Source organism: Cynocephalus volans, chromosome 14 (assembly GCF_027409185.1).
Source record: "Cynocephalus volans isolate mCynVol1 chromosome 14, mCynVol1.pri, whole genome shotgun sequence".
NCBI lineage: Eukaryota > Metazoa > Chordata > Mammalia > Dermoptera > Cynocephalidae > Cynocephalus > Cynocephalus volans.
Genome location: NC_084473.1, coordinates 2,726,225 through 2,747,899, shown reverse-complemented (window position 1 = coordinate 2,747,899; position 21,675 = coordinate 2,726,225). Strand labels below are relative to the sequence as shown.

At 51.9% G+C, this 21,675-nt stretch overlaps 1 protein-coding gene across 4 annotated transcripts in view; it reads left to right on the top strand.

The window, feature by feature from the left end:
- MYT1L (myelin transcription factor 1 like) overlaps positions 1-21,675 on the top strand; it is a 182,391-nt gene that overhangs the window by 136,997 nt on the left and 23,719 nt on the right. For all 4 annotated transcript variants that reach the window (XM_063077850.1, XM_063077849.1, XM_063077848.1 and 1 more), the window contains exons 15-16: positions 5,601-5,684; positions 7,213-7,434. In XM_063077850.1, the coding sequence (XP_062933920.1) occupies positions 5,601-5,684; positions 7,213-7,434 (306 nt within the window). The remainder of the gene's footprint in view (positions 1-5,600; positions 5,685-7,212; positions 7,435-21,675) is intronic.

The window sequence follows — 21,675 nt, the reverse complement described above, 5'->3', positions numbered from 1 at the left end:
ACTAACTGATCAGTTAACATCAGGTGGCTTCAGGCTGTCCTTTTCACTAGGATTAAGTATTGTCGTACCTACTGAAGATTTAAGCTGGCCAGTTCATAAGTTGTCTGTCACCTCTTTCTCAGATGGTCAGACCACGGCCCGAGTGACGTGAACTTTAGCAGGAGTGACTCCACTCTGATCTGTACTGTGGACCTTCGGGGTCCAGAGCAGAAACAGTCAAAAACAATGGCCTCCTGTACTTTTTATTTAACATCATCTATATGAAAACTATAGAGGAAACTTTACTGAGACAGTGATTCATTGGCCTTTTACTTTTCCGGTGGTGCCACTGGTCAAGTTGGTCATATGAGTTCTATGCACCTTCATGGCCCTGTACAGGCCATCATGAGAAAAGAAGTCACAGAATCGTGATCCTCGGCACACTTAGGGTCACAGATCCATCCTGAGCCTCCGTGGTATTTGTGGAACATCTCCCTCCTGCTCCCAGGACAGATGCACACATTCAGATTCTGTCCAGTTACAGGACGTCCACTCCTGCCGACTTTAACTGTCGCAGGGACTGTGAGTGTGGGGCCAGCACCAGCGTCCTCCTGCGTGCTGCTCTGGGAGTTGAAGGAAGCGTGGTTTGTCTGTCCTCCTCCCGGCCACGCTGAGCATCAGGAGGCAATCCCGTTTCTTTTTGAATTGGAAGAAACCAAGGGGTTAAGTAGCAGAGATGGGATGCAAGCCGCAGACCCACGTGCCCGGGATGACCACGGGAGAGGGGCACCGAGGCCCTGGAGGTGGGGCCTGACTTGTCCTTGCTTTCGTTTTACTGGTGATGTGTTCTTCTGGTCTCTACATAACATCTGAAGCTTTTCTAAGTTCATTTTAACAAAGATTCGACTGTGATGTGCTTTGAAAGCTTTGCTCTGCCCGCTGTCTGCAGTGAAGAGAGGAACCTTGTTTACTGACATGCCTAGAAAGGTTTTCACTTAGTTCACTGTTAATAACAGGGTTTGTTGTTTTTGAACAAACAGAAGGTTTCTTAAGGTTTTCCTCGAAGATCCTGTTTTCCAGGCATCTTTATACTTTCCTCTGACCCTTCATTGGGGCTATCTTTTCCTTCTGCAGTTCCAGGCATGCTGGCCAGAGACCGCTCAGCAAGCCTACGGACAGGTTTACTCTCGTTTTCCCTGATCCAGTTCCATGCAGAAGTCATGTCTATATCTTCCACAAATGATTGTGCTGTAGGAGTCTGACTCCTGCAGGAACATGCCAACAGTCTTACTGGGCAACCACACCCCATGGCAATCTGAATGGCTTCAACAACGAAAGAGTAAACTTACCTAAGCACGTACTATGCACCAGGAGCTGCAGTGAGCATCTCACATGTGTGATCTCCCTGTCCTATGAGATTGTTGTTATCCTAATTGTGAATGAGGAAACGGCGGGGGGGCACGAGATCCCAACCTCCTGGCCCTGTCAGCTCCGTGTTCTCCTGGGCATGTGCAGTCACTCTTTCATGACCACATGCAGAATCTCGGTCCCCAGGATGGCAGCCAAGAGCCTGACAGTGTCCATCAACTCAGGTCTCATGTGCTTTGGGGAGTCCAAGCTATGAACCCAAAGCCTTTCCTGCTGTGAACTGCAGGAATCACCAGGTCCTGAGGAAGACAGTGAAGAAGCCAGGCTTGAGGACACCAGAACAAGGAGAGAGTCTCCCTTTGAGGTTCTTGGGCCCTGGTCACAAAATTAGATGTTAGTCTTTACCAGGGAGGCTCTGGAACCTATCAGCATGTCCACTGTCTCACAGGCCGCAGGCCTGCTCAGCAGAGGGTCAGCTGAGTGCTTCCTTTGTCCTGGGTCTCCTGGTGCTATTACCGGCCTGGCACCATGTATGGTCTGGAGCTGAACCTTGAAGGGTGGGAAGGGTTTTCAGGAGGTCATAGGGAAAAAGATATTCCAAGCAAAGGAACGGCATTAGAAAACACGTTGTAACAGCAACAAATCAATGGACATTGACGGTCAGCGATTCAGTTTGGTAGAGTTTGGTTGTCAGTATGTGGGAGGGGCTACAGATGGAACTCATTTCAGGAGTCTTGTTAAATTCAGTACAAGAGGTTTAATTAAACCTTGTTCTCCAGAAAATAAGGAGTCACCCGTGTGAGGGTTGCAGGGTGGGCTAGAGAGTGTGCTGCTGAGACAGGGACAGCGTCCGAACGCCCACCTTGCAGGAGACAGTGCTCCCTGGAAGACTTGGCACAGGTGACAGAGAGCCCACCAGGGGAGAAGCAGGGACGCAGAAGGGCGGCGTACGAGGCCGGAGTGCCCGAGGTCCGGGTTGGACAAACAGTGAATGGTGACATCACCGTCTGAGATGGGGAAGCCGCCAGGTAAAGTGGGGATTAAATTCTGTTTAAACCCACTGACTTTGAGATTCTTATGGTACATCCAGGCCAGCAAGGAGGAGGCTAAGAGGAGAAGCCAAGCTTTCGGGGTCACCAGATGTGCCGTTTGTACTCGTTGAAAGAACGAGTGGAGCAAAAGGGAAACAGCACTTTCTAAAAACGAAGATGGTCCAAATGCTAAGAAACAAGCTCTCAAAGCGAGCCCTGGGCAGATGTGAGGGGCCACAGCTCCGATGCCCGATGCCCGCGGAGGGAGCACGTGTGCTCGCCGGGGAAGCATCTGCAGGGGAAGGAGCAAACAGGCTGAGCGACTTTCTGTCGGGGTCAAATTTGGACCCTAAAGAAGGAATCACAAATACAGATGAAAGGTGAAAGTAAAGGATCTAGAGTCACCGAGCACCTTCCCTGTGACAAGCATCTTACACATTGTACCATCATGCTCTGTAGACTTGGCCAAGTCCACCCAGCCGACCAGGGTCACAATGACATTTCCAGGTACCGTCTGATCCATGTCTGCAGTCCCCTCCCTCAACACCGCCTGCAGCAGGGCAATTCTGTACAGAATCTCCATGCTGGCGTCGGTAGCAAGTAATGAGTTTTCATTTCCATGTTTTAAGCAGAAAAAGAGATAGTTAAACACTGAACAAGTCTGTGTCCCATTATTCCTGGGGTTCCAGTGCTTACTTAGCTCATGGGTAGGGAATGTTCTCTCATTTCCATCGAGCATGACCATCAGCATGAAGCAGCGGTGTGAAACCTGCAGACCAAGCGTTGAAATTCCACCCATGAGCACAAGGCCCCATGGCCCCAGACCTGCAGAGGTGCTAAACGCTGAAGCGAAAGCAGCCCAGCTGAGCCAGAAATGGAGCAGGGCTTCCACCATGGCAACCAGAAGACAGGCAGGGAGAGGACCCTGGGCTGTAACGGTGTCTGGCGGCCCACCAGAGCCACACAGACACGGTTAAGGCCTCTGCTGAGCCACAGAGCAGGTGTAGGAAACAAGAAAAGTAGGTCTGGGATCCTCTGCCCTAGAGCAGGCATTCTGGGGTTCCAGACCAGCCCGTTGTGCCAAGGTCAGGGCTTCCTGGGGGACTCCAGTGTTGTTGGAGCTGGGCCTACCTCCGAGTTTGTGGTGGTGGTTGTGGGCTTGTTCTGTTTTGCTTATTTTCACTCCCAGCTGGGCCTTGGTGATGGTCAGAGCTGCACCTCACTCCTAGGGCATGGGAGGATGAAGGACAAGCAGGACGCAGGCTCTGAGAGGAGCTCTGGGGGACACGTCGCTGTCCCGGCCATGCCTCTCCTCTCATGAATCCACTGGCTTGTTCGTCAAGTACACGGGGGAACACACATGTTGTCACAGTCCCGTGGAATGACCTCTCGGAGGATCCTGCAGACAAGGAGATGGTGGTGAGCCATGCAGGTGTCAGCACCGGGAGGACCCACAGAGCCAGTTGCAGGCAGCCTGAGGGCCAAAGCCTTCCTGAAGGAGGTGACATGCACACACGTCAAGCAGATGAGAATGGGAGAGTGGACGAAGAGGGCTGTGGGCAGACCAAGGGGACAGGAGCGAGGCTGGGCAGATGGCACAGATACCCGCTGCACAAGGACCGTGGGGCGGGCTGGAGATGAACGGTGCTGGTGGCCCGGTGGACATGGAGGAGCCACATAAGCTGTGTGCAGGAGCCAGGATTCATCCTCGGGGACGGGAAGAGATGCGGGAGAACTCTGACCAGGGACGCGTCAATGGAAGGCAGGGTTAGCACCAGCCTGTTCTGAGGCAACATGCATGGACACAGTGGCAGAAAGGCTCAGAGGACACAGTGTGTGTCTCGGCAGGACCTGTGGGACGCGAGACCCAGTGAACAGCCAAAGATGAGCCAGTGCTCTGGCGTGGGGAGTGGATGGACGGTGGTGCCGGTCACATGGGAGCCAGTGAGAACTGGGGCAGGGCTGGGGTGGCGAGGGGATGGGAGCCTGATCGCAGCAGGAGCACGAGGCCCAGGACATGCGCTGGACATGGGCAGGGTCATTGCAGCACATGGGCTTGTGTCCACATGGCAGTGGCCTGAGGGTCCTGAGCTGCAGGAGGAACAGGGAAGAGTGGGGGGCGCAGGCAGGCCCCCCTGTCCAGCCTCGCCTTCCCACTTTTTTCTCCTCTCTTCTTGTTCCTGCAGAAGGTGGCAGGTAAAGGGGGGCCGCTGTGGGCCTGACGTTCACTCACTGCCCTGCCCCCTGTGCCAGGACCCCAGGCCAGCCCAGACTCCTCCTGCCCCTGACCGTGCCTGCGAGGGCTGGCTCTGCCCAGGAGCACACCTCCCAGGAGCAGGAGGAGCAGGAGGCGGCCGCATCCTGTAGGGAGGAGCCATTCCACCCGAGCGTGGGCACACTGAGGACAAGTGGGAACTGCAAGAAAAGCTCCATCACGAACTCCAGAAAGAGAGGGAGGGCAGCTGCTGCCCAACCAGGACCAGCTTAGCCACCGGCGCCAGGGACATGGCTTCCGAGTGGTTCTGCAGCATCTTAGTAAACGTCTAATTTCTGATTCTTTGATTCTTTACCAAAAATTCCCATTTATTCTGTACATTCTCATGTATGTGTGTTTCTGTTCCAGCTGGTAATTTTCCTTTAGAAAAATTTCCAAGCCACCATATCCAAAATTTTAAAATAAGATAAAATAAGCAGGTTGGGCTTCCATTGCTCCTTCTGCAGATATAACCAGAAGTTTACAGTCCAGGTAGACCGGCAGATGTCACTAGCAGTTCCTTCCCTCTCAAGACAGCTTTGAGACGGGAAAGCTTGGCAAGCTGCTGTCAGACGACGAGTCACTGAGAGAGCTGGCGGGGCGGGTCTCCTGCGGTGGTGACCCTGCTTCTGCTCGTGTGTGCGCCCCGTCTCTCTGTCTCCCCCTCTCTGCCCCTCTCTCCCAACTAGGCATTCGCTGGCATCTTTCCTGGTACTCCTGACTGCTTTCAGTTCTACAGGCCAACCAACGTCTCCCCACTTTCCAGCGTCCTAGCCTAGTCGGTCTCATAATTCCCTTGAAGGGAGCCTTGAGAGGACGGGGCGGCCACATCTGAAAAAACCCTCCTCCTGGTGACTTCATACCTAGAGCACAGGCTTTGGGAGAGAATAAGGCAGAGCCTGCACACTCGCCAGGAAAGCTTGCGGATCCGCAGTTGGGATGCTCGCTCACACGTGTTTCTTGTTTAGCCTTTCAGGTTGCCCGCGAGCAAAGAAGAGTGGCATCAGGATAGCGCAGAGCAAAGAAGACAAGGAAGACCAGGAGCCCATCAGGTACGCGTGCCAGGGAGGCCAAGACACCTGAGTGAGCAAGCGAACGTCCAAAAGAAAAAGAGACCTTAGGCCTTAGTGGCACTCCTTGAAACTTCAATAAACTGCAGGATCAGGTAACTTAGACCCAAAACCAGAGCATATCTGCTAATCGGCCAAAAAGCTGCAGGTGATGTCCAACAGTAAGTTGATATCCTAAGTGACCAAAATCACAAGGAACTTCCCTATGTCCTTGGTGGAAAAACAGCTGAATTTACTGGGAAAGCCAGATGCTTAAAGGAGGTGTTAGATATAACACCAAAGGTGAGTATTTTAGTTGAGCTCTAGCTTACAGGAGCCATTTGGTTACATCCTGCCTAGTTCAGACGCGGGACTTGAGACGGTGGTGGGCACTGAGCTTCCAGCCTGCTGGACGGCAGCCCTGCTGCTCAATGGGGACGTGCCCGGTACCAATGCCTGGTGGGGCTGGGTCACACACCCACAGGAAAGCCTGGCACCACCTTCTTAACTCTTGAATCTCACGTTATATCTTTGGAAATAAATTTTAATTAAAACCAAAGAAAAATGAATTAAAATGTAAATATTAAGATACATTAAAATTTATCAAAATAAGGAGACAAACTCTGTAGAATGCAAACTTTGTCATTTAAAATAAATTCAAGCAAAACCTGCCAACTTTGGGGCTTGTGAGGCACTGAGCCTGAGCTGTCCCTTCTCTGAGACACTTGTCTGCTTCTTGGGGTGGCTCCGGCCTTCACCATCACCCGTCGGGGAGAAGGTTGGTAGCACGGGCAGCCTCTCGCCGAGCTCCAGCTCTAGCCGATGATTTTCTGTCGCTTTCTGCACCAACACTGTTCCAGGAGCAATGAACAGATGTTATGTCTGCAGCTTAAAATCTTATCTCATCGTAAGTGTATCTTATGGCCTCCAGAGAACACAGCCAAACAAATAAATATTTTGTAGCTCTTGAGAAGGACATAGATTTACAAAATAGCCTTTTTTTTTTTTTTTTGTCTTTTTCGTGACCGGCACTCAGCCAGTGAGTGCACCGGTCATTCCTATATAGGATCCGAACCCGTGGTGGGAGCGTCGCTGCGCTCCCAGAGCTGCACTCTCCCGAGTGCGCCACGGGCTCGGCCCCAAAATAGCCTTTTTAAAAGTAATCTCCCAACTGCCCATTGACTTTGCATTTTTCCACCAGAAAAGCTACTGTTCTGTCCAGAGCAGTGTCTTTCACACAGATGCCCGTGTGTCTCTGCTGAGTCCATCTCTCTCACAGCGCGCAGGCAGGTGACCCAGCAAAGCTCCCATCAGCTGCGGGCTGAGCCTGCTGCGAGGGTGAAACGTTCCATGTTTCCACTAGGTGGTGTCTTAGTGACGTCCTTTCTGCCTCTGTTCTCTCTTCCTCTGGCTCAGCCAGTATAGCATGGTTGTTCTCTTTTTCCTTTATGTACGGCTATTTTGACTTTGTTCCAAGGCCACCAAGTCTACGAAGCAAGACAATAAAGTTTGCCTCCCGTGTCCCATGCAGGTGTCCAGTCCCTGGCTGTGATGGTCAGGGCCACATCACCGGGAAGTATGCCTCTCACCGCAGCGCGTCGGGATGTCCCTTAGCAGCCAAGAGGCAGAAGGACGGGTACCTCAATGGCTCCCAGTTCTCCTGGAAGTCGGTCAAGACGGAAGGCATGTCCTGCCCCACACCGGGATGCGACGGGTCTGGACACGTCAGCGGCAGCTTCCTGACGCATCGCAGGTGAGTGGTCACCGCCCGCCAGCCCGCTGGGCGATCCACGGGAGTATCTCATCTGACATGTCCGGCTGTGACGTGAGCAGGTTTCCACCTCTGTTTCACGTGCATTTAGAAAGACACCTGTCATACTGAACTAATGAAATTCAGAGGTTTGGGGAAAGATGAAAAAGTCTTCAGTTTATTCTGAAGAGCACAAACTCTTTCAACCACACCTATATTTTAGGGGAGTGGTTTTCTATTTTTTAAAAAAATCAGAATCCACAGTAAGAAATAGATTTTAATCTTACACATGCACACACACATACATATCTTTAGTTATTCTTGGTGAAATTTGCAGGCAGGCTTCCCTTGGGGAAAGAGGATGGCATTTGCACAGTGACCTCATGTGCAATGCCTGGGCCAGAGATGTACAAGAGAATATCCATAACAGCCAATTGACCCCATTATTTTTTAATTGCTTAGTTGAAAAAGAAATATCTGCGATTAAATAATCGTAGAGGAAGAGGCCTATTCTGTGTACTCAGAGGGTGCTGGATGGGCTCACTGTAGTGGACAAAACCTCAAAGGCTAACAGAATCCATTAGGCTCCCCCAGCTTTGTGGAAACCAGCTGGAAAGGACGATCAGGAGCAGACACGGGTGCCACATGCACACGGCCAGTGGCAGGTCCCTTGGAGGGATTTTTCAGGATTCCCTTCTGCTTCTCTATCAAGCTACTTTCTGCAAAACACACACACACATGCATCTGAATCAATCTATAGAAGCATGTCAAGTATAGAATGCACAGAGGCTGACAGGCAAACCTGTAGGAATCATGGTGTGTTCAGGAGTATGTGACCCTGACCCTTAAAAATGTTTAAGGAGAATTTATTTTTAATTATTAAAGAAATTTCTGCTCAGGCAGAAAGTTGAAGCAGTATAAATGGGTTTAAAGAGGAAAAACTGAATGTGCTTTCCCTGTCCCAAAGGCAGCTGCCCCCACCGTCTTCTTTTAGAAACTGCCCTGAACACAAATGCACACGTGCGATGGGGACACACACACATGGACACTCACGTACCCCTGCATCATCTGCTCCACTCTTACACACACAGCTCATAGTGTCCCCCCAATCCCTGCACAGGCACGAGGGCCTGGCTTGTTCATGGTGTACTCCCAGGGCCAGCAGGCAGCAGGCGTCCCATGTGGGGGGATGTGTCCTGTGGAAGCACAAAGCTGCCCTCCCACACATAGAACCACCTGTCTGCTTTCTAGTCTTGAATGCCACAGAGAACTCCCCAGTAAACTTGCATCAGCACACATCTGTGTGTCCTTGTGCAACCCCCTCTTCAGGAAGCATTCCTGTAATCAAAATTTAAAGTTTTGGCAGCTAGTGCCAAAATGCCCAGCACAAAATTCCTATTTCCCCAAATCTTTGGATCAATATTTTTTTTTTTAACTTTAAAAACCCAGCTCATATGGCATACGTGTACGTGCATACGTGTTTTGCTAACGTGACCCCAATAAAAACAAGTTCCATTTCTCTGACTAAACGCAAGCATGCTTGGGTCCCCCACTGTTCTGGGGACGGGCCTCTGCCGAGGCGTCGCCATCTGGGAAAGTCTCCCCTCATGCTTAGATTTTATCCACGTGAGTTTGCGAAGCTAACATGTGGTACGAGATGTGTGGTGTTTACGCTGATTTCCACACACTTGGTGGAACTGGCGTGTCCGGGTCAGGAGACCAACCGCATGTCAGGAGGCTCCGTAGAGCTCATCGGGAGGAAGAGCCTGGAGCTCGGGGGCCACAGAGGTCAGGGCACAGGGCCTGGAGGCGGCACGGGAGCGCACCCCGCCTCAGACCCATCCCCAGACACACCCCCCACACCACCAAGTCTTTGTTCAAGCCCCTGTCAGCCTCCCCGTGGCTCCTCTGTCTCATTTCTCCATCCCACGGGGCGCGTCTCCCCAGGGTCTCTGCGGAGCGGAGAGTTTGTTTAAATGCATGCACTGGCTGTAGTCTCAGGGGTGGGCCATAGCTCGCGGGCTCCTACCACCAGACAATTTCCACACCAGAAGCCCTCAGTCCAGAGCTCCGGGGGCCTGGCCTCCACTCAGTGGCCACACGCACTTGCCTCAGGCCTCAGCAGATTCCCTCTTTCATGGTCCCAGGTCCCTGGAGAGCCATACAGGTCCAGGGAAGGACCCTACCCCAGCCCAAGTGCCCTGCCCCAAGCACCCTGCCCAGCCTGGGGGACCACAGCTTGTGCTGGGGACGGCCAGCCCTGGGCATTCGCATTCTACATGCGAAAATCTCAGTGTCTCAGACACAATTCCTGTTAGGTGTTCCACCGTAGGCTGGCAGAGCTACACTGAGACGCGGACGTGTTATTTCACCTGAACACACGATCGGAATTCTCTCAACTGCCAGTGCAGTCGCCTCTGAGGAGGTAAAAGGAAGCTGCCACGTGTTGACACCGGGCCGGGCAGCGGCACCTGTCTGTAGGCATGAACATGTCTGTGTGTGATGGGAAAACTGAGGGAAGAGGACACGTGGTGAGAGAGAAGGCAAAACACGAAATGTACCATCTTAGCCATTAAGTGCGTGGGTCCGTGTGTTAAGTTTACCTGTTGCTACGACACCGATCTCTGGAACTATCTCCTCCTCCCAAACTGAAACCCTGTCCCTTTAAACACTAACTCCTCATCTCACTCCCCAGTCCCTGGAGACCACCCTTCTACCTTCTGTCTCTATGAATCTGGCGACTCTAGGGACCTCGTGGGAGCGGAATCAGTCGGGTCTGTCTTTATGGACTGGCTTATTTCATTCAGCATATGTCTTCAGGGTTCAGTCGTCCCGTGGTAGCATGTGACAGGATTTCCTTCCTTTTTAAGTCTGAGCAATATCCCACTGAACATGGTTTTTATCTATTGAGCAGGCTTTCATTTATTTTATTAGGTGGATCAAGTATTATTTTCTGAAAGTGTTAAAATATTAATACCAGGCAAGATCAAGTGTGTGAAAATTAGCTTATTAGGGAGTCTACAACATCTCTCTTGCCTCGGAAGCCCGAGGACTTGCCCAGGCCACCTGTTGGTACGTCCAGACATGCATCTGCTCGTGTGACCCACGTGCTGGGAAAACACAGTGGCTTTACGATCAGAAGCTAAGCTTAGAGTAAAACAGATATTACCCAGTATATTTCTCTTTCCCCCCCAAATTGGGACAATCTAGTTAGAAGATAAAGAGTTGATTTCTAGCACGTGCTGACATGTAAACAGCAGAGGAAGCAGTAACATCTGCCATGGTGTCCGCCCTGTCGGACACAGAGCCTAGAACATTCAGAGCCAACCCCGAGCTTCTGAGTCCCCATCTGCCATCCACACATGGACTGTCTTCCAGTTCATGGCTGCAAATCCTAAAGCAGTCACCTTCTCTATGCATTTCAGGGATTGGATGGGGGGGTTCTTTCCCAGTCCCTGATCCCTAAGCTAAGTCATGTCTGAACAAAGGCAGATCTAATATAAAGGAAATAGAAAACGTTTTACTTTATCTTCAGGACTGGCTAGATCTCCTAAAAAAACAGTGCTTAAAATGAAAAGTCCTCTCACATACGTCAAACAAATGTCTCTGCTAGACATGCTACTGAGACTAAAACAGTAAAACCCAAGCCTTTGTTTTCCTGATGACAGACGGCACATCGTAAACTCATGCCTGTCATGATGCATTCACTTCTGCTGTTTCTCAAGTATCTGAGGTCAAAGACACTTCCCACCGGGAGGCTTCTCCTCACATGTGACTGAAGATCCACCTGTCATCTGCACATCAGAGTCACAGCCGAGTCCCCAGTAAGCTGACGGCAGGACCAAGGTGCCTATCTGCATGCTGAAGAACAGTCGGGCTCCTGGTGCATGGATCCATGGTCCCTATGGCCTTCTCAGTGGACATAATGTGTGGCTGTTGAAGCGACCAAGAAGAGATCCTCTCAGTTCCGGCGTACAAGGCCTGTCCTTCCTAGGAACGAGGGTTACAACCGGGGACAAGTCAAAAAGCCCAGAAAGGAAGAGTCAGTTAGACAATTCTACATGACAGAAGTCAGTATGGAGAACACCAACTCTGTGCATGAGGAAGTGGAAGTTCAGAAGACACAGGACAGGATGCTGCCCTCAGTCCCAGAGCACAAGTGAAGGCAGGGCCGGCCAGCAGCCGGGAGACCAGCAGGGCTGTGCAGTGCCCACGTCACATCCAGAGCCGCCCATCGGGCACAGCAGAGCCCTCCACTCCCCCAGCTCGAAGCCTTTGTCTCCATAAAGACCTCAAGACATGAGGCACGTTGAGTGGATCGTATGCCAAGCCCAGGGTCCATGCAGCAGGAGCATGCAGCTGGGGATACCAATGATTGCTGCAGGGAAATCAGAGAGGCTTCATGGGAAATGGGATCCTGTAGGTACGTTCGCAAGGAGAGCTCAGCCTGCAGCCCAGCCTCCCTCCTGAGCCCTGAGTGACATTATCCACTCGCTTCATTCAGCCAACACAGTACAACCAAGCCCTGGGTGAGGGTCTGGTTTACAGGGTGAGCACCATGGTCTCCGCTCTTTGGAGGAGAGGAGGAGTCTGGGGTCTGGAGGAGACTGTGCACAGATGGAAAGGATATCACAGCACAGCCAGGCAGCACTGGCTAGAGATCAGGAACACAGAGAAGAAGCATCCAGTCTAGATGGGGAAACAGGGTTGGGCTCCCTACAGAAGTGAGGCCAGAGCTGAGTTTAACCACAGGGAAGAACGGCTATGTCAAGAGGCTTTGAGCCTGTGTTTGGGGACCTGGAGACAAGTCATCAGGTGCCCGGACCCCAATGAGAGGCACTAAGGACAGATCTTTCATGTGGAGGGAAGGGCAGAGATTAGAGCATGTTCAGGAAGGAGAACCAGATAGGCCTGGTCAGTGCATGTTGCCAGAAGAAGTTGCCAGGAACATATGCTGCTGCAGGGACCGGTGAAGCTGGAAGCCAAGAACTGGGGAAAGAATTAAGCTTTGACAAAGGCAGGCATGTTGGTCAGCTTGTGCCATCATAACAAGATGTCATAGACTGGGTGGCTTAAACAACAGAAATTTGTTTTCTCCAGGGTTCTGGAGACTGGAAGTCTGAGATCAAGGTCGCAGGTGATTCAGTTCCTGGTGAGGGCTCCCTCCTGGCTTGCAGACAGCCGCCTTCTCACTGTGTCCCCACATGGTGGAGAGAGAGCGACAGCTCTCTGGAGTCTCTTCTTACAAGGGCACTAATTCCATCAGATCAGGGCCCCACCCTAATGACCTCATTTAGCCTTAATTACTTCTTTAGAGGCCCCACCTCCACACTGGAGATTAGGGCTTCAACTTACAAACTTTGGGGGATACATTCAGTCCATAACAGGGGGAAAACAAATATTTCATTTTAAATATGTTAGTTTGAGATTTTGTGGGACCTTTAAGTAGCAATGTCCACCAGGTAGGTGGAAACAGGGTTGGAGGAGTGTCGTTATGTGGCGGAAGACAGGAGGACAGGAAGGGGTGCACTCTCTGTGAAGCCTTCCATAATGTCACTAATCCTACTCATGAGGGAGGAGCCTGCATGACTTAGCACTTCCCCAAAGACCCCACCTCTTAATAGCACCACACTGGGGAATAGGTTTCAACACGAACTTTGGAGGGACACACATCCAAACCATAGCATTTGGATATGAAAGCAGGAGAAAGAAAGAAATCCAAGACATGGAAGGGGAAAGGAGGCCTAAACAGAGCTGGGTCTTGGTGGAGGCAAGAAAACCAGTCACTAGAAGGACGAGTGCAGATGTAAACACGTCAGGAAGTGAGAGGTGCGAGGAGAGGGCTTCCTGCCTCAGGTGGGGCTTTCCTGAGTCATGCAGATGAGCACATCATCAGCCCCTGAGAGCAGGCAGGGCAACTGAGGCAGGTTCTTTGGGGAGTGGTGATATCTGGGGTCATCATCAGGGGCAACGTGAGAGAGGACCAGACGGGAACCATTTGTCAGTTGTCAGCAAGGCAGGGTGGCATCTCCCTCCATGACGCTCAGCTATCGATGGTGGAGAAAAGGAGCAGAACTGAGTACTGACCAGGTGCAGGTGCAGGTGCAGGTGGCAGAAGGGGCAGGAGGAGGAGAGGAGGTGCTGGTAGCAGAGTGCAGTGAGCAGTGGGCAAGGGACAGAGACTCTGGGAGGATGACTGACCGAGAGGTTCTTGCCAGGCACCCATGGTCCTCCTCGCCCCAGGCCTGCTTCCGTCTCCAGGGTCATCTCCTCTGGTGTGCCATCCAGAGCCACCAATGAGTCTCCTGCAGGACACCTCATGTAACCCAGCCCTTCATGACCCTGTGCCTTCCCCCGTACCTGTCTGCTCATGCATGCCACCTTATCATCCAACATCATGCCAGCCGTTGATTCCTAGGACTTATGATGTGCCAAGCACCCTAGTGCATTAACTACTTTAGTCTGCTCCACAAACCCAGTGAAATAGGGATTATAATTATCCCTATTTTAAATGTTAGTGCATTGAGCCAAAAGGACCTTAATAACTGCTCAACGTCCTACAGAGTGTAAGTGACAGAGCCAGGGTTCCTGGCCAGGCAGCCCACCTCCAGCTGCTGGAGCCCTTCTCTTCTGTGCTGTTCTGCCCTTTGGTGACTTTGATCACTTTCATCAACCTGTGAACCTGCCTGTGACTCTCTCTCCATGCACAGTGGTCCCTCCCTTTCTGCCAAGTGCTGGGTACCTGCAGTATACCGTGCTGCACTGTACACCTGTCTGTGTGTGCAGAGGGGCCACGGCTCCGCTCCTGCGTATCCACAGTGCCTGCTCGGCACCTGCACCTGTCAGCATGTAAGAAATGTCTTCACCTATCTGAGACTCAGTTCATTTTCTGAAAAGGGGTTCAGGTCTGTGTTTAAACTAAGAGGTAGCTGTGTGTCTGCTAGATACAGACCTGAGGGACCTGGAACCTGACAGTAGACATGAATGCATCAGCAGGGATGTAGAAACGGTCCAGAGGTGTGAGACTCCAGGACCTTGGCCAGCTGAGCACAAGGGAGTGAGGTGGGGAGGACAGGGAGGGAGGCAGCGTGACCTGCTGTGCCCCGGCTCACACTGACCCACCTGTCTTCCTGGAAAGGCCCTCACTGTGCCTGGGCGGGGAGCGTTGGTAGGTGCTGAGCCCAAGGCTGTGTACATGGAGGGCCCAGTAAATGCAGGGGAGGCACATGATGAAGGGCATGAGGATGGGGAGGGGGGAGTTACTCAGCTGTCACACCCACTCCTTCGCACCATAAGTACATTGAACATCTTCCTTTGCCACCCCCTCAATTTTACTCCAGTTTAAGTAAATTTGGGAAGGTTCTCCAAAATTAAAGTTTACTGATTCTAACTCTGAAAAGCAGATATTTTTAGAAGTAAGTCGTATTTTTCACAGGGCCTTGACGAACATAATTTTTTTTTTAAAGTCACTTTCTAGACCCTCTTAAACTTTTTCTTCCTGGACCATGTGAATTAATCTGTTTATTTTCAGTTCCCCTGTAGCCCACTATGAATGAGGACATGGCCTTTTTTAGAACATTTGTTTTGCTTGATATTTCCCAAGAGAACTGTAGCAAAAACAAGGCATGACATTGAGTACCAGCATGTGAGTGTTTGTAATGAACCGTCTCCTCTAGTGTAAGTACGAGCTAGGACAGGCTAACTGCCAGAACACAAAGACCCAGCACTGGCCCAGCATTCCACTCACGTGCAGAACTGGGCAGGGGACAGGAGAGATGGCTCTGGCATCTTTAACACAGTTTCCATGGGTTGCTCTCATTGCACAGCCAGAGAGAGGGAAGGGACGCAGAGGGTCCCAGGGGAGGCTTGGGGTCCCTGTCTGGAGGAGCGCCTCTCACCTCGTTCTCAGCCCGTGGGTAGAATTCGGTCCCATGGCATCACCGGATGCAGGGGATGCCAGGAAGTGCAGCCTGTGCCCCTGAGAGGAAGAGCAGACCCTCGTGCCGTCTCGAGTCTGTGGTGCTGAGCAGTCGTGGCTTTTGCAGAGGCGCACACAAGCATTCTACCAAGCACGCTGAGACCTGCCTAGTTCCTAGTTTGGGGATGAGGAACCCACTCACAGAGGACAGGCCACGTGCCGTGAGCACACCGCCCATGAGGAGGAGGGCCGGGACCTGACTGAGGTCTGTGTGGCCGTCCTCAGCAGAGGACCATCCTCACCCCGTCCACTATGTGTGTCTGCAAGGTCTGGCCCAGGCCTCTCACAGTGCAGGTGTTCAAGAAACAGTCATGAACAAGCAGCCCGCAGGACTGACAGCCTGACAGGACAGGCTCTGGGGACAGAGGGACAGTACGGTGGGAAGATGGCCCCCAACTCTCCTCTCTGGCTGGACGCTCACTGCCTGTGGCCCACCATGAGGATGTCCTCCTGTTTGGTCCAGGACCCGTCTGTCCTGTGCGGAGACCACACCGTGACAGGACACTGGGAGGGTCCCATCATTCTTCACTCAAGACCTCCGAAGCTCAATGCAAATGCCCTGCGTCAGGGCGTGGAAATCCACATGTCCTGCAGCTCTGACACTGCCGTGGACAAGTCCCCGAGCCTTGATGCCTCCTGGCCTTTCTCCTGGGCCGGCCTGGACACTCGTGAGGGCCAGAGGGTGGAGGGAATGAGGACATTGCCAGGGGCTCCTCTAGACCCGGTGGGAGCTTTTTGTTTTGTTTTGTTTTCCCCAAGTGTTTTAAAACAGTCGTACTTCCTTTACAACACAGGGAGAAAGATCTAGATTCTGGGTCTCCTTGTGATTCTCAGGAGATGAGGGAGGGCGGGGGGAGGGCCAAGGGGACAGTGGTCCCACCCCAGGAGCAAGTGCTCTGGAGGGGGTGGAACACGGTTTCATCCTGGGAAGCCACCTGTGCCCCATCTCACGCTGGGAACGCTTCAGCGTGAACCCCTCAGTCATGCTGCCGGGTTGCCATGTCTGGGAGAAGAGAGAGGGACATTCTCTGTGCTTTGTCGAAGCCTCAACCTCTGCTCCTAGATTTGTTTTGTTGCCAAAGGTGGCAGGACAGGCAGCATCTGCCCTGAACCCTCAGAACTACCCTCTACAGAGGGCTGGGACACCCGAGGGGTGGGGCATTCAAGCAAGATCTGCTGAGGACACGCTCCTCCTCGTCGCCTCCAGAGAAGAGCCCAGGACGCGGCGGGCCCGTGGTGAACCGCAGCGCTGATAGGTACAGCCCCGTCCCTGGGATCCTCATTCCCATCTCCCCGCGTCCTGAGGGCTGCCCGCTGTGCACAGCCGGAGTACTGCTCCCATCACTGCACGAGGAGGCTTTCGCTGCCCTTTGGAGTTGATGCGCCTCCGAGGGGGAGGCCCTGCAGCAGGCACCCTCAGCCGCGCCCCCGATGCTACCTCTGCACTGCCTCCTGAATGCACCCCAGACATTCCACTGGTTTGATTTAAATCTCCATACATAAGTATTTGGAGGAAAGCATTTGGGAGAGAAAAGCTCAGATAGAACGTCTGTCTTGAACTGCAAATCCCAAAGGGCCCCGTGAAAAGCCTGAAGCTGAAGGTTACACCTGCAGGACCTCCTCCACCTGAACAACAGAGCGTGTGGCACAGGAGTGACTGGGGCTGAGACGTGACTGCTTTCTATTTGCAGGAGTTTTTCCTCCGGAAACACTGCATATTCTCCATCATGGCTGTGCGCACGGGGGTCCAGTAAGCATCGACACTGAACGGATGCACGTCAGCTTCTATAGAACCTTCTACGTCAGCCTGGTGCATGAGCACGGTGCTAGCATTTCAGTAGTTTCCTGGAGTAGTGTTGTAATTAGTTCTCTAAAGTAGCACAAACAGAGCAGCTTAAAGCAACGCCTGGTTATTAGCTCAGTTCCTGTGGGTTGGAAGGGTGGGTCCTCTGCTCAGACCTCCCCAGGCTGCAAGCAGGGTCCCCAGAGCCCATGGTCCACTCCACAGCTCACTGGGGTTCTTGGAAGGATTCAGTTTCTTGTGCCTTTAGGATTCAGTCCCCATTTTCCTGCTGGCAACTGGCAAGGGTCATTCTCAGCTGATAGAGGTGCCCTAGTCCTGGCTGTGTGGCCCCCTCACAGCCTGGCAGCTGGACCCTCCCTCTATAGGCCAGCATGGGGTCCTATATAGTGTCACCTAGTCACGGGAGCAACTCTCCAGCATATTCCCAGGCCCACCTACATCCAAGGCATGTGTATGTGCATCCAACAGCTGGGGAACTTTTGGACCACCTTGGAATTCTGTCTGCTCCTTGGCCACTGTGCTGGGATCTTTAGAGAAATACAAATTTCAATATAGTCTCTACCCCCCAAAACTTGGCCTGTTGTAATTCTATAGGGAAAGCTAAAGTACAAAAAAAAAAAAAAAAATTAAGAATACACACAAATGAGATCATTTTTATCTCCAATAAACTGATGGAGAATCCAACCTCTTCGAGGCTTTTGGGTCCCCATATATGTAAATTAATCTCAGTGAAAACAAACAAACAAAAACTTCGAAGTCCTCCTAATTAGTGTGAAGCTAAGACTATAATACCGATCTTCTCCAGATTCTAGGGATTAGTAGGTTTTCAGGAACATGGCAAACGTTCAATGTGATTGATTGTAGCATACACAAATTTGACAGGTACGGCTATTTTCTGTAAGTGAACCGGTATCTGTCCTCACCTCCACCGTGTGACAGGAACCTGGTCTACTTCTTCTGGGCCAGCTCGGTGCAGTCTCCTCTGTTGTAACCATGGAGCATCTTAGTGCACGAGTGAGGCTGTGCCGGGGTGTCCTTGTCCCATGAGACCATTAGCCACATGGGTCGCTCTGTCATGTCCCCGTCGCCCAGTGTAGGCCTTGCAGCAAAGGCAGGAAGGCAGGAGGGTGGGGCACCTAAAGGATTCCCTGTTCTCAATGACAGGGAGAACCTCGGGCACCTGGGCCACCCTGGGGAGCAGGAAGGCCCGCGAGTGTGTCCAGGACCATACATTCCTGTCCTCAGCACCCATTTCTCCCTGGGACACAACCCGTCCTGGGGTGCCCTCTCAGGACCTTGCAGCATCCACACACCTTTGCTCTCCCCTCTCTTCCCTCCTCCCCTTCCCTGAGACTCGCCAGAGCTCCATTGAGCAGGACGCATTCTTCCTCATCAACAGCTCATGCACTGAGTTCCCCTGTCTCTAGGATTCGGCATCTCCAGAAAACTAAGCCTTTGAAAATCACAAGCCTTTGCTCTGATTTTCATCTCTAACAGCTGTTCCTTGAGTCAGCAAGTGCTTCTTGTTCTAGCAAAAATGGTGGTAAAATAAATTGGGAGAATGAACTACGCATCCGCGAGGACACTGCCGACGCCTGTCCGCTCACTGTCCTCTGTGACTGCCTGCACGAGTCCCACCCCAGGAGGAGTCCACACCACTGGGGCAGCTTCTGGGGGCCGCCTCCCATGGCCTGGCCCGGGCACCACGGTGTGAACCCTGAAGGTCTCACTGGGCCCATGTAGCCCAAACATTTAGGACAATAGCAGGAATGCCTCTTTCTCTCAGTTCCCCACAAAACCAAGGACTGGGTGAATCACCATAGGCCTGTGTTCTCCATGCCCGCGCAGCAGGGGCTTACCAGGGAGGACCACACGGCAGGTGCTGAGCTGACTTTCCATTAACCTCGTCGAAAACATGGCGAGGGTCCTTCATCCGTGAAGGGTTATTGTCCAGATTCAGTCTGGGTCCTTCTTCCTCCAGGCCTGTTCCTGCCACATCCAGTAGACCACGTCTTGTGGCACCAGGCTCAGGACCCTCATCACCATCTGCAGGGATGCGTGTATAAGTGTCATTAGTTTATTTCTGCTGAGGTTTGCTCAGATGCAAGGCTGGACTGGAACATCCCCTCGTCTTCGCTATCTCAGCCTCTCTCTGACCTGAGCTCTCTGTCCAGGCTAGTGCTGACTCCAGACATGTCTCATCCTGCTCTGCCAACCACTGAGCACTGTAGAGTGGGAAGACCATTCTGGGAATCTGACACGGCACAGTGGCCAGAGCTCGGCCTCCCTAATGCTGGAGGAACGTCCTCCTTCACAAAGTGCAGAAAACACCTTGTAGAATCTACTCCATGGGCTATAGAAAGAATTGCTGGGATCATGTATCAGAAATGTTTAGTAGAGTGTCCTAAATATAGTGAGGCATTTAGCAAGCCTAGCCTGGTTAGGAGTGACTATTTAAATGCCTTTTGCAGGAAGAATCACTCTCTTTAGAATCCAAACTAAAAACATCCCCCAGTTGCCAAGGAGAAGGCAGAGTGCTATCCCCCAAATACCATATAACAACCCCTCAGTTCTCCCGACAGCTTCACTCTCACATACCTTGTCATGGGGGGCGTTTCCCAGGCCTTCACTTCCCTGTGCGGTGGTCACTGGACACACGAGGCCACCAAGCTCTGGGGCTTTGGCCCATGTGACAGAGGAACTGACTTTGTAAGACTGCTTGGTTTCAGTCAGTATCAGATGACTGATCTCTGGTGGGGTTAGGGGCCACCACCACGGACAGTGCAGGTCTGACAAGCACTCCAGCTGCAGCTGCGGGCATTTCTGCAGGTGCACGGTGGTCCTGGCTCCTGTCCGGAAGAAAAACACAACGCTCCCTGTGCGCAGCGTTCTTCTGCTTCTCAGGTCTGCAGCTAGACGGTAATCTGTGCCCCAGCAGCCTGCTTCCCAGGTCACATCCCTCCTGAGGGACCTTGGAACCAAAGGCCTGACAGGGTCCAGCCAGACAGGGTCCAGCAGAGCACACTGCATCAAGACAAGTATAACTACAACCGCTACAACATCCACCACTGCAACCACCCCCGAAACTACAACCACCACAACCACAACTGCAGTCACCACAACAATTATCACCACCACAACAACCACTATAACCACCACAACTACAGCCACTACAACCACAACTGCAACCAGAACCACAGCTACAACCACCATAGAACAACCACTACAACCACCACCGCAACCACCACACCCACAAATGCAATCAGTATGACAATTACAACCACAACTACAAACACTACAACCACACTGCTGCCACCACCACGTCTACAACCACAATAACCACAACCAGCACACCCACAACTGCAATCACTATGACAACTACAACCACCACAACTACAACCACAACTGCAACCACCACCACAACTACAACTGCCACAACCACAACAGCAGACTCTCTGGACCGGGCTGCTAGGTACAGCCAGCACAGCACTGAGTGTTGTCCTGGAAATAGGAATGAGAGGTGGACAGGGAGGCCCCCCTCTCCCTCTTCCCTCCTTGGCTCCCAGAGCCCAGCTGCAACAAGGGGCTCCTGCTCATGCTCTGCGTCCTCTGCCTCTCACAGCCCATTCCCAACAGGAGAGCGAGGGCTCGCCCCCAGAACCCACAGACCCAAGAGAAGGGCACGGTCACTGCAGTGTGAGTGAGCAGCTGAGGACGGCCAGCCATGCAAGGGGAGCACCAAATAATGCAACAGAACCAGAGTAAATGAGCAAACCTGGAAGGTGGGTGAGGAGAAGCTAAAGGAAACAGAAGCACTTCTGCAAAGAGAAGAAATCTTTTGTAAGGTCTACAGTTTGTCATCACACAGGCAAGGAGGACAGAAAGAATGTTAAAATTCATTGTAGTTATAATTCAAAGAACAAGGAAGATTTCTTTTATAAAATAAGTAAATTAAAAAGTTCCCTTAGAAAGTTAAAATGCGAAGTTGAGGAAATCTCCCATAAATTATGAGGAGATGAGGAAAGAAGATAAAATATATTATAAAAACAATAGAGAAACAATTCAGGAGATTTCATAACCAACTAATAGGAGTTTCTAAATGAGTTTCTGAAAAGGTAGAAAGAATAGAGAAAATGGAAGAAAGAAAATTAAAAAGAAAAAAGAAAACAAGTCCAAACTCTGTAGGGCAAGCTGGCAGGCTGGAAACTCCGAGACAGGAGCGGACAGTACAGTCCACAGGCAGAACGCTCTTCCTCGGGAAAAACTCAGTCTGTTCTTAGGTCTTTCAGCTGATTGGGTCAGGCCCACCCTGAGTACTCAGGATCATCTCCTCTACGTAAAGTCAGCAGACAGTGCATGCTAGTCACTCTGCAAAATACCTTCCCAGCAGCACTTAGATGAGTGCTTGATTAAACAGCTGGGTATGTACTGTAGCCACTGCAAGTTGATGCATAAAACCGAC